The 12,544-nt window shown below is 39.7% G+C and overlaps 1 protein-coding gene across 1 annotated transcript in view; it reads right to left on the minus strand.

Moving 5' to 3' along the window:
* The window catches only part of LOC106881913 (oxysterol-binding protein-related protein 2), a 132,462-nt gene extending 122,259 nt beyond the window's left edge, over window positions 1–10,203 (minus strand). Inside the window, exon 1 of the mRNA XM_052967696.1 lies at window positions 9,303–10,203. Coding sequence (XP_052823656.1) covers window positions 9,303–9,595 — 293 coding nt within the window. The 5' untranslated portion in view covers window positions 9,596–10,203. The remainder of the gene's footprint in view (window positions 1–9,302) is intronic.
* Window positions 10,204–12,544: the final 2,341 nt, after the last annotated feature.

A 12,544-nucleotide genomic window follows, 5' to 3' on the forward strand; every position in this document is an offset into this window, starting at 1 on the left:
GGGGGGCAAACAACTACCTTCCTCCTGAAAAATTTCAGGCCTTGTGCCTACAGAAGAAAAGATTGTTCGGCCCCAGGTCAGTCCCAACGGAGTAGAACTATGATCACAGGCGTCCTAGCTGTGACAATTCCATCTTTCTCTATATCAAGAATTTCATTATTCAATGCAGTCTTCCTTTTCCACAACAGTAGAATGCAATTTAAGGTAGATTTGGCTGCTATTTCTAGCAGACTGAATGACGATACAGAGGTTCTCTTCTGTTGGATGGAATGAGTAAATGGAGGATAGTGGTGGGAGTATACAGGGAGTGATGGTGGGAGTATACAGAGAGTGATGGTGGTGAGAATATAGGACAGTGGGGAGAGGATCGAAATGCAAAGGGGGTGGAAGGGGGAAGGGAGGTGGAAAATAATCACTGTCAATGCTTGCTGTTTGGAGGGGCAGGAGGTAAACAAGAGTGGTGGTGGGAGAGGTAAAGAGAAAAAAGGGAGAAACAGAGATTCCTCCTACCACCACCATCACCATAACAACAACCAACAGGTATGACAAAGTGATAAAAAGGAGAATAAAAAGAAAAGGTGACAGTGACAGTGGGAGGTGAAGAAGTATGCATCATCACAACAGGACGAAGGAGAGAAGGAATACAGGGGATTGAGAGAGAGGTGGGGAGTAGCCAATAAGGAGGGGGGGATACAGAATCATTGCCATCATCATCAACATCATCAACAGTAAGCAGTGATGAAGTCATTTTATCACACAGAATCTTGTAAATGTGATTGAGAGATGTTGATAGAGAGATGGAGAGCAGAGAGAGAGAGAGAAGTTATTTCATCACAACACCTAGTAAATCGCTTGAGAAATGTTTGATAGAGAGAGAGATAGAGAGAGAGAGAGAGAGAGAGAGAGGGAGAGAGAGAGTAGAGAACGGACGAGTAGATGGGGACAGAAAAAGAGAATGAAGACAAAGGAAACCAATAGCGTTCCAATTTGCTCAGAAGTCCCAGGACAGACATCATCAACACAGGTGAGACACTAAAAGTGAGGGAGACGAGGGTGGGGAGAGAGAGAGGTTCTGATCAAAGAAAGAAGAGAAAATGAGTGAGACGGGACAACGAGATACCAGATAGTGATGCCTTAACACCAGATTCAGGAAACAGACAAGTAGTGAAAGAGGTTCCAGCAATGACCCCCGTCTTTTTAGCTCCAAGGCAACTGGGACAACATCAAGTAGTTTGTCATTGAGTGGTGTGTGATTCAAGGCAAATTTTTCTGCTATTTCGAGATGTTGCGCTGCGACCATTTCATCATCTGACATGTGGCACATGGTGCAACTGTACAGGGAATGTCAATTTGATGGAGGAAATGAGCTTATGTGAACACAAATATTTGATTACTATAAACAAATTATTTGTGTAATTGTTCAGCAAGAAATTGCCGAACCATCATACATCGTCTAACGACAGGAGAGTCCATCATATATATATATGGATAGATAGATAGATATACATACACACACACACACACACACAACTATCTCTGTCCTTCTATCATACTCTAGATGTGCGTTGTGTGTCTCCTTGTATTGACATTGTGTGATTGCTGTAAATGAATGCTATTCCTTTCCTATATTCTGAAAACATGTCTGGCCACAGGGAAATATTACGTTGCTTGGAAATAGAAAGGGCATCCAGCTGTAGAAAATCTACCTCAATAAACTCCACCTGACCCATGCAAGCACAGAAAAGTGGATGCTATGACATTTTGTACTTAACAGTATCTGGAGCTAATTATCCTTGAAGCAGTTGACATATTTTTAATCAAGTTGACTGGAGTAACATGAAATGCCTTGCCTAAGGACACACTGTTGCCTGACCCAAATGCTGAATCTGTGATCTCACTATTATGAGTACTACAACCTAACCACAAGGCCACGCTCTTCAAGACTGCATGTCTACACACACAAATAATTACACAAGATACACGCAACAGACAGCTCAGACACCGAAACCCAGAGTACATTGTGTGGAAGTGATCATCTATATATATAAAATTAGAAGCAAAGAATTAAAGTAGTTAAAAGGATCAACCAAAGTTTGTAGTAGTTATCTAAAGAGGCAGGTGACCATATAACTGTGGAAGGCTGGTCATCTGGCTTGGAGAGAATTTACCAGCAGTCCAATGAACCAAAGCCTACAGCAGGTTAGGTTTATGTAGCCGAAGGAAATCTAAACATCAGTCTTAATCAATGTGAAAGCAACTTGTCGGTCTTATGTTGGAGAGTCAACGCAACATGTGTTTGAGCAGGCAAACTATGTCTCTCTCACTTTCTCTGTGAGTATGCATGTATGTATGTGTGTGTATATATATATAGAGAGAGAGAGAGGGGGGGAGGGGGGTAAAGTGAGCCACAGCTGACAGTGTAACTAGTAAAAGAAAAACTGTTTAAAGGCGATAGAGAGAGAAAGAAATGTGATAAAAGAGAAGCAGAGAAAAGTGAAAGAAGACTGTGAAACCAAGTGACAGTAGAAGGTGGACAGTAGAAATGGATAGGAAGACAGAGTGAAGTAAGGAGACAGTGGAGGTAGGTAGGCAGAGAGCAGAGGTAGGGAGACGGACAGCGGAGGTAGGGAGAAAGACAGCAGAAGTAGGGAGATGGACAGCGGAGGTAGGGAAATAATGGAGGTACAGAGACAGTGGAGGTAGGGAGACGGACAGCGGAGGTAGGGAGACAGACAGTTGAGGTAAGGAGACACATTGCCAGAGGAGGTAGGTAAGAAGATAAGATACAGCAGAGGTATGTGGGAAAGCAGAGAATGACATCATCTCTACACAGAGCTTTGCTTCAGAAAGCAAAATGGAGTGAGTCAATAGTGAATGGTTGGCTGGCTGGTTTGCTGGACAACAGGGTCAGAGCAAGCGAGTGTGTGCATATCTGCATGCACACATAGACATGCATAAATATACAGAGGTATACATAGGTATATATATATGCGATGGAATTGAGAAAGAAGCATCAATGCTTAGACATGCGCATATGTGTGCATGTGAGTATGTGGGAGTGCATGTCAGACAGACAGACAGATACTGTGTGCATGCATACATGTGTGCGTGGGTGTGGGTGTGTGCATGAAAGATACAAAATGAGAGTGACACACAGACATTTACGTAGGAAAGAGAAGAGATGGGGGGTGGAGGGAGAGAGCATGAAAGTGTTTGTTTATATTTTCAACAGTTGACATATTTCTAAGTCACAACTAACAATGACAGCAGCCATTACAGTGGAATGTGTGTGTGTGTGTGTGTATACATTTGTAGCGACAGGAACAGAAAATGAAACTAATGTGTCAAAATAACAATAAAATATCAGATTTTTTTAGCACATGTTTAGATTACTTCTTTACCACATGTTTAGACTACTTCTGACCAATTTTATTGATTCAGAAGAATCTATGGGAAAACTGATTCCAGTAGGATTTGCACCTTGCATGGCATTGTGTGCAAGTGTCTTCTACTATAGCCTCGGGCCGACTAAAGCCTTGTGAGTGGATTTGGTAGATGGAAACTGAAAGAAGCCCGTCGTATATGTGTATATGTGTACGTGTGTCTGTGTTTGTCATTCCCATCATCACTTGCCAACTAATGTTGGTGTGTTTATATCCCTGTAACTTAGCAGTTCGGCCAAAGATTGTCAAAGAATATGTATTAGGCTTACAAAGACCTGGGGTTGATTTGTGACTAAAAAACACTTTGAGGGGGTGCTCCAGTATGGCTGCAGTCAAATGACTGAAACAAGTAAAAGAAAAGAATATAGCAATTAAAAGAATGATGATGATGATGTGTGTGTGTGTCTGCACATGTGTATATGTGTGTATTAGGATGGCTTCCTAATATGGGAGAGGAAAGGCAATGGGCTGGCAACCGAGTTGAAGGTGTACCAAGCACTTGTACTGCTTAGACTACTTTATGCCAGTGAGACTTGGATAGTTTATGAACAGCACAGCAAAGAGCTAAACTGCTTCCACCTGACCTACCTGAGAAAGCTGTTGAAAATCACCTGGCAAAACAAGGTGCCAGGCATGGAGGTCCTCTCTCGAACTGATTTACCAAGCATTTATACACTGCTGAGGAGAGTGCAAGTCAGGTGGGCAGGAGGCCACCTTGTTCGACTCCCCAAGAGATTGTTTTACACTGAACAGGCAGAAGGCAAGCACATGCAAGATGGACAGACAAAGTATTGCAAGGATATATTCAAAGCCTCACTCAAGAACTTTGAGATCAACCTTGACACTGGGGGAAAAGGCAAGCACAAGACCACCCCGGCCTGGTGAAGTTGCACCAACAGAGATCTTCCAGTTTCCGTCTACCAAATCCACTCATAAGGCTTTGGTCGGCCAGAGGCTATGGAAGACATTTGCTCTCAAGGTGCCACGCAGTGAGACTGAACCCAGAACCATGTGATTGGGAAGCAAGCTTCTTACCACAGAGCCACTCCTGCACCCCACACACACATGAATGAATGTATGATGTGTTGTTCTGATGAAGAAAGTTCCAGATATACTCCTTCAGTCAAAGGAGGAATCAAGAGACATAACTGTTTCTATAGATACCTAGCTCTTATCAGGACATCTGCTCCTATTTAATAAACTGTTATAAACCATGTGTGTGAGCATGTGTGTACGTTTGTGTGTGTGTATATATATATATATATATATATATATATATATATAAATAATATACACACATACATACACACACACAGTTCATACATTATTTATCATCGTTTATTGAGTACATTAAAATATTCAACCTGTTTCTTTGAATGAATGTGTGCTGCCGTTCCAAAAATAAAGAAGAGATGAGCTAGGCACTTTTTAACAGAAGCACACACATTTGTATCACAGCAGAAATAAATGAACAGAACACATGAAGATTCTTTAACTAAGTAGTAAGTACATATTCAAATTATTAGAATGAGGAAGAGGTCCTTTATAGTGTACTGGCAAATGTCCAAATGGATGGGAAGCTGTTATAAGAAAACTATCTGCCAGACAATAAGAGTTTGAATTAATTAGGTTACAGCTGGTGCAGACCCACTATACTTCTTTGACAGAAAATGGTATGCTGTGTACTTCTAAAAAATGAAATGAAGTTGGGTTTTGCAGTTCAAAGTGAGATTTTGAATACATTTAACATGTTCATTATTCACCCCATGGCTCTAGTAGAAGACACTAACCCAAGGTGCTATGCAATGGGACTGAACCCAAAACCATGTGCTCAGGAAACAAACATCTTAAGCCGTACAGCCACATCATCATCACACCTATATTTCTATATAATCTTTTATAGATATTTTAGTTACATGAAATTCATTAATTCATGCTGTGGGATCAAAATTAACCACATATTGGCGAATTAGTTAATTTTTTGACAGATCAAATTTCCTGGTGGGTTTTTATCTATGATAATTTCACTAATTTTGTGGTCATTAATTTCCGTTGTTATAACAGATGTGAGGGACTCTGTAGCAGAACATACTGTCACCAAAGAGAAGCTAATAGATCCAGACTGTATAACAGAAGATAAAATGCCGAAGATTGTGAAGCAGAAACATTGTGGACACTAAACCAGCAGACAATAACCCCAGCATCATTTTACACTTTGGACAAGAAGCGGTTTTAGGTGCACACGGAGCTTCAGAGTGGTTCATCAGCTGACCACAGAGAAAGCACATTTCACAATATATTTAAGGTTTCTTGTGACAAATTGTCCAGATTTGCTGCTTCAGTTTTCTTCATTGATAAAGATCTCACAGAAGCAATAAGCATTTGGTACATTCTTTTATTATGTTGAACTTGGTCCAAAGACCTGGCCGGTTGGATGGTACTGTCTAGAGATCTAGCAACTATAAAGCATTATCTAAAATTGTATAAGCAATTTTCTAAAAGGTCTACTACATCAGGCTCAATATGTTGGAATAAGTTCTGTTTATTAGGGTTTAGAGTCAGGATTGACAGGGATTAAGAAATACTTGAAACCCCCTGATCTATGATTTAAACTCTTTACCACATTGAGGAAATTTTAATGCAATGCAAAATTTGTTTGGTCCAGCTAGCCTGATTATTTCCATTCAATGATTGGTAACTTTTGAAGTGATTAAACTGTTTCTGGATATTAGAGACACACATTGTCAGCAACCATAGCACCGGAAGAAGATGTAAAGGGACATAATTGTTTCTAGAAATGAGCATGATATATAAACACACACATAATTTACTCGTGTGGAAGTTGCACTAATTTATACTCGAAAACTGGAGTGTGACTTAGACATGGGGCAAAACGTGAAGGGAGAAAAATGCAACAAAATTTAACACTAAATTAGGCATGCAAATAACGAGTAAATAACAGTATATGACTTATGTAAACATAACAGAGTATATAGGATGACAAACAGAAAGTACTCAATACTAAAAATAGAGTTACATGTATTGGGAAGTGAAGTGTAACTAATTGAAACTGACTTTCTTGTATTTGGTCTTTGAAGATTACACACAGAACTATACACATACTATATATATATGTGTGTGTATATATATATATATATATATATATATATATATATATATATATATATATGTGTGTGTGTGTGCGTGTATATATATATATATATATAAATTCATCATCATAATTTGAAAGTCCACTTCTCCATGCTTGCATGGGGTGGATGGACTTTATCCAGGCAGATTTTCTATGGCCAGATGTCCTTCTTATTGCCAACCCTCGTTTTGAAATAAAGTAATATCCCCAATGGCCAAACATGTTCTGCCAAAATATTGGAAACAAATGAATCATTTACAACTATCACACAATGTCAAGACAAAGGCGAGCACACACACACTTGCTTCCCAAGCACATGGTTCTGGGTTCAGTCCCACTGTGTGACACTTTGTGAAAGCATCTATTACAGCAGTGGGCCGACCAAAGCCTTGTGAGTGGATTTGGTCCACAGAAACTGAAAGAAGCCCTTTGTTTGTATGTATATATATATATATATATGAAGAGCTTCTTTCAGTTTATATATGTATGTATTTGTGTCTGTGTTTGCCCCTCCCCCACCACCGCCATTACTTGACACTTGATGTTGGTGTGTTTACATCCCCATAACTTAGCGGTTCAGTCAAACAGACCGATTGAATAAGTACTAGGCTTACAAAGAATAAGTCCTGGGGTCTGCAGTCACATGACAGAAACAAGTAAAAGAATAAAAGAATATATATCACTTGAAACAAATACTGTTAACATGCTTGTGTGTGTTTGCGTAACTGGTTTATCCAACAACATTCAAGTGAGACAACGCCTATGCTATTGTTTCTTGTTTTCAATTGAATTTTAATTGAAATATCATAAACTTGTCAATAAATGCAAGTGCAGATATTTTTGTGTTTTAATCGAAATTAACTATTAATCAATTGTTAATTTCTCAAAAGTTAATTATTAAAATTAAATTACCCGTTACCAGCGCTAATATATATGCACACGACAGCCTTCCCTTAGTTTCCATCTACCAAATCCATTCTTATAGCTTTGGTCAGCCTGAAGCTATAATAGAAAACACTTGCTCAAGGCACCATGCAGTAGAACTGAACCAAGAACCACATGGTTGGGAAGCAAACTTCTTACCACAGAGCCATGCATGTGCCAATTAAGCTATAAAAATAAAATGGATTTTAAGAAAATACAGTTACAATTTCACACAACCACATATTTGTGTGAAATTGTAATACACACACATACACATGCACACAAAGCTTCAGGTAAGGTACAATCTAACTAAAGAACTCAATACATAAGATGCAGAGTACATGATATTTAGTAGAAGCACTGACAGAAACAAGTTGCAGTACACACACACACACACACATATATGTAAGAGTGCACAGACGTGTATAACTGTATAAACGCGTGCACTTATAGTAAGTAGTGATAGAAACAACTGTGCCCAGTTCGTGTTAGTCTGCAAGTATAGAAATATGTAGAATGAGCACATGTGATGTGCTTCTACTAAATATATATATATATATAGGACGTGTAGTGGTGTTAACGCATGTGTATACACATATAAATAGAGTAAGGACACGTGTAATGATGTACTGTGTGTGTGTGTGTGTGTATACACACACACACACACATATCTTTTACTTGTTTCAGTCATTAGAAAGCGGCCATGCTGGGGTATCGCCTTGAATTTTTTAGTAGAATGAATCAACACGGTACATTTTTAAAACTTGGTGCTTATTCTATCGGCCGCTTTTTCTGAACCGCTAGCTTACGGGGACGTAAACACACCAATACCGGTTGGTTGCCAAAGACTCACACACACATATATATATCGAGCTTCTTTCAGTTTCCGTTTACCAAATCCACTCACAAGGCCTTATTCAACCCGAGGCTACATTAGCAGACACTTGCCCAATGTGCCACGCAGTGGGTTTGAACTCGGAACCATGTTGTTGGGGTGCAAGCTTCTTACCACACGACCACACCTGCGCCTATATATAAAGACACATAATGATGCTTATGTGATGCTGTGCTGTACAAAAAAAAAACAGGGCGGGAGATGACATATATTAATGTCCCTAGCTTTGTCTCTTTATGTCTCTGGGTTCAAATCACGCCGAGATCTATGTGTTTGGTCAATAAACCGGGTACTTAACACGGCCAGGAGTTGGTCTAATCGATTACACTCTCCCCCACCCTCATAATGTGTGGCCAATATCGATACAGACATCATAACAAAAACAGCGCATATTAACTATTAAATAACAAGGAGACTACTAGGAGTCTTAGATATTTATAACTATACACACACTAACATAATATATTCACACACACACACACCTATATATACGCGCGCGCACGCACGCACATATACACGCGCGCATTTTCATATATAAAAATATATAGCAAGACAAAGCAACGAGGGTGAAAGAAAACTTGAGTTCGTATGACAGTCAAAACAATTTGTGTTATATAAACATACATAAGCTATATATATACACACATACACACACGTCTGGGTATAGATACATGTGTATCTGTATATTTTTGTGTGCGTGCGTGTGTGTGTGTGTGTCTGTTTCTATTACTAGCATGTGCGTATGTGTGCATGCATGCGTATATATATTATATATGTGTGTGTGTGTATATATATATTATATATTTATATCATGAAGTGCGCGTATGTGTATGTTAAATATGTGTGTATATGGATATATGGATATATAGATAGATATATAACTACTCACCTATATTTATATCCCGTATGAACGTGGCTGTCCTGCGTTCGAGTTAATTCCTCATTAGAGTTTCGAACCTCAGCTCCGTCGTTACGGGGAGGCGGTGACGGTGACATCTTTGTCGTCGTTGTTATTGTTGTTGTTGCATGTGTTGTAGAACACAACGACGATGTCTTTGACGATGGTGATGATGATGTTGATGTTGGCGGCGGTGGTGATGGTGTTTGTGATGTGGTGGTGTTCATGATGTTTGGAGATAGACGTGAGGCCATTACCTTGGCAGAATCCTCTTGTGTTGTCATTGTGGACAGTGGTAGACTAGCTTATATATACATGTGTAAATATATATATACACACTCTACTAGTTTATACATATGTGCGTAGCTCTGCAAAAGACTTATATTACACATACATGCGTACACACTCAATTTTTTACATTTTTGTATATATACTTATGTATATATACACACGCACACACACACAAATACTGTTATAAATACATAACACACTCTACTTCATATATATATGTACATAAATATATATATATATATAGACACACACACACACAGACTTTGTTATAGACACATGGGTAGACTCATAGTAGCATTGTTTATACATACACGTTTACACACAAAGCATGTATATACACACATTGTACCAACATAAGTATGTATGTGTATATATGTGTGTGTATATATATTATGTTCTTCTCACAGACTTGGTTCCGTTATAAAATGTAACAGTTGAGCTTCCCAAAAGCCTTCCAGTTCAGTCAGCTGGTCTGGCTCATTTCTCCTCCCCTTCTCTCTTTCCCTCTCTATCTGTCTATACTTCGTCTTCTCTCCCTCTCGTTCTGTCTCTTTTTCTCTCTCTCTCTCTCTACCTACCTACATCCTCTCCCATTCCCCCTCTCTCTCTAGGTCTTTTGTTTCTCTCCGAGGAACGCTAGAAGTATTTGGACAGAGCGAGAGGGAGAGGGAGTGTAAATGTGATTGAAGGAAAGAGAGGAGACTTGAATTGTGTCTGTGTGTTCAGATATATGTATGTGTGTGTGTGCGTGTGCCATATACAGAGAAAGACTGAGGAAGTGAAGTTGTGTGTGAGCACTCTTGCATGTGTGTGTGTGAGTGCGTGTGTGAAACGGAAAAGGAGGGAAGTGTGTATGAAGATGGAAAGATGAGGGGGTGGAGGAGGAAGTAAGCAAAAAAAAAAAAGGCAGGGGGAGAAAAGAGAAAGAAAAGGTTGAATGACGAAGGGAAATAAGTGGAAAATAGAGAAGATGGGTGAAAAAGAGAGCAGAAGAGAGAGAGGGAGGGGGAGAACAATGATTTTAAAAAAAGAGGAAGAAGGAAGGAAAGGTAATAGAGAGAAAGGGTAGAGTGGTACAGAGAGAAAAGAGTAAAAGGAGGAGAAAGGAGAGAAACAGAGAAAGTGTTAGAGAGGGGGAGAGAGAAAGAGTAATTGAGGTAGCCGAGGTAGCAAGGTACAAGATTAAAGACAACTGTTGTTGGATAGAAGATTACCAATTGATGCAAGGATTAGGGACGATGAATAATAGTTTAATATTGAAGGGGAGGAAATAGGGAAAGCTGAATGAGAGGAAACGTGAGGGTATTGTTCTATTGTGTGAGGAAACAGACATTGAGAAGAAGGTAGCCGCGGATTAAAGGAGGAAAATGCGGTTTTAGCCTAAGAAAGAATAAAGACTAACGGACGGCTGGGTGTGTAACTGTTGTTTATAAATAGAAGTTGAACAAGAATAAGTTGGGGATCTGGGTAAGGGACAATTAGGTTTACAAATAATTTTGATAGGGACATCTGTTGTTTTTGTCTTTGTGCCATTAACCAGAGGGAGATGTGTCTTTGCAGACACAAACAGAAGTAAACCCTTTCTCTACGTTTCCCTTTTGGTTTGGGAATTATAGATGAGATTCATGATGTCGGTTGAACAGTAATTCTTCAGGTGTACAACGGTAATAATAAATTCTGCAACAAAGAGAAAGCCAGGAATATTAGGGGGAAGGAACAGTCATTTTTTTGGTACTCTTTCAGAAGAATGAAAAAGCAAATGACTGATTTGAACTCAAAACGTAAGGAACTTGAACAAATATATAGGTGCAGGCGTGGCTGTGTGGTAAGAATCTTGCTTCTCAAGTAAGGCGGCGAGCTAGCAGAAATGTTAGCACACTGGGCGAAATGCTTAGCAGTCTTTCGTCTGTCTTTACGTTCTGAGTTCAAATTCCGCCGAGGTCGACTTTGCCTTTCATCCTTTCGGGGTCGATAAATTAAGTACCAGTTGCGTACTGGGGTTGATCTAATCGACTGGCCCACTCCCCAAAAATTTCGGGCCTTGTGCCTAGAGTAGAAAAGAATATTAATAATGCCTTTCTACTAAAGACACACAGCCTGAAATTTTGTGGGAGAGGACTAGTCAATTACATGGACTCCAGTGTTTCACTGGTACATAATTTATCAACCCTGACAGGATGAAAGACAAAGCTGACCTCGGCAGAATTTGAACTCAGGACGTAAAGACAGAAAAAATGCTGCTAAGCATTTTGTCTGGCATGCTAACGATTCTGCATGTGCCTGGCATACCCTTATCGGACAGGTAGTCATGGTGGGTATACTGGGCTTCGTATATTTTACCCCAGTATCCTTTGATGGCATGCACTGCTCTCTCACTCAATAATAATAATAATTAAAAAATGGTTTCACATTTTGGCACGAGGACAGCAATTTAGGGAGAGGATTAACTCAGTTGCATCAACCCCAGTACACAACTGGTACTTATTTTTATTGACCCCCAAAAAGGATGAAAGGCAAAGTCCCGTGGTGCAGTACGTTGAATGAGTGTCTTCTTCTATAGCCTTGGGCTGATCAATGTCTTGTAAGTAAACTTGCTGAATGGAAACTGTGGAATCCCATCATATATACACATATATATGTATGTGTTATTTCTTTACTACCCACAAGGGGCTACACACATAGGGCACAAACAAAAACAGACAAATGGGTTAAGTCGATTATATCGACCCCAGTGCGTAACTGGTACTTATTTAATCGACCCCGAAAGGATGAAAGGCAAAGTCGACCTCGATGGAATTTGAACTCAGAACGTAGCGGCAGACGAAATACCGCCAAGCATTTCGCCCGGCGTGCTAACGCTTCTGCCAGCTCGCCGCCTTTATATGTATGTGTGAGTGTCTTTGTGTTGGTGCATGTGCCCCCACCACCTCTTGACAGCTTGT

This window comes from Octopus bimaculoides, chromosome 4 (assembly GCF_001194135.2).
Source record: "Octopus bimaculoides isolate UCB-OBI-ISO-001 chromosome 4, ASM119413v2, whole genome shotgun sequence".
NCBI lineage: Eukaryota > Metazoa > Mollusca > Cephalopoda > Octopoda > Octopodidae > Octopus > Octopus bimaculoides.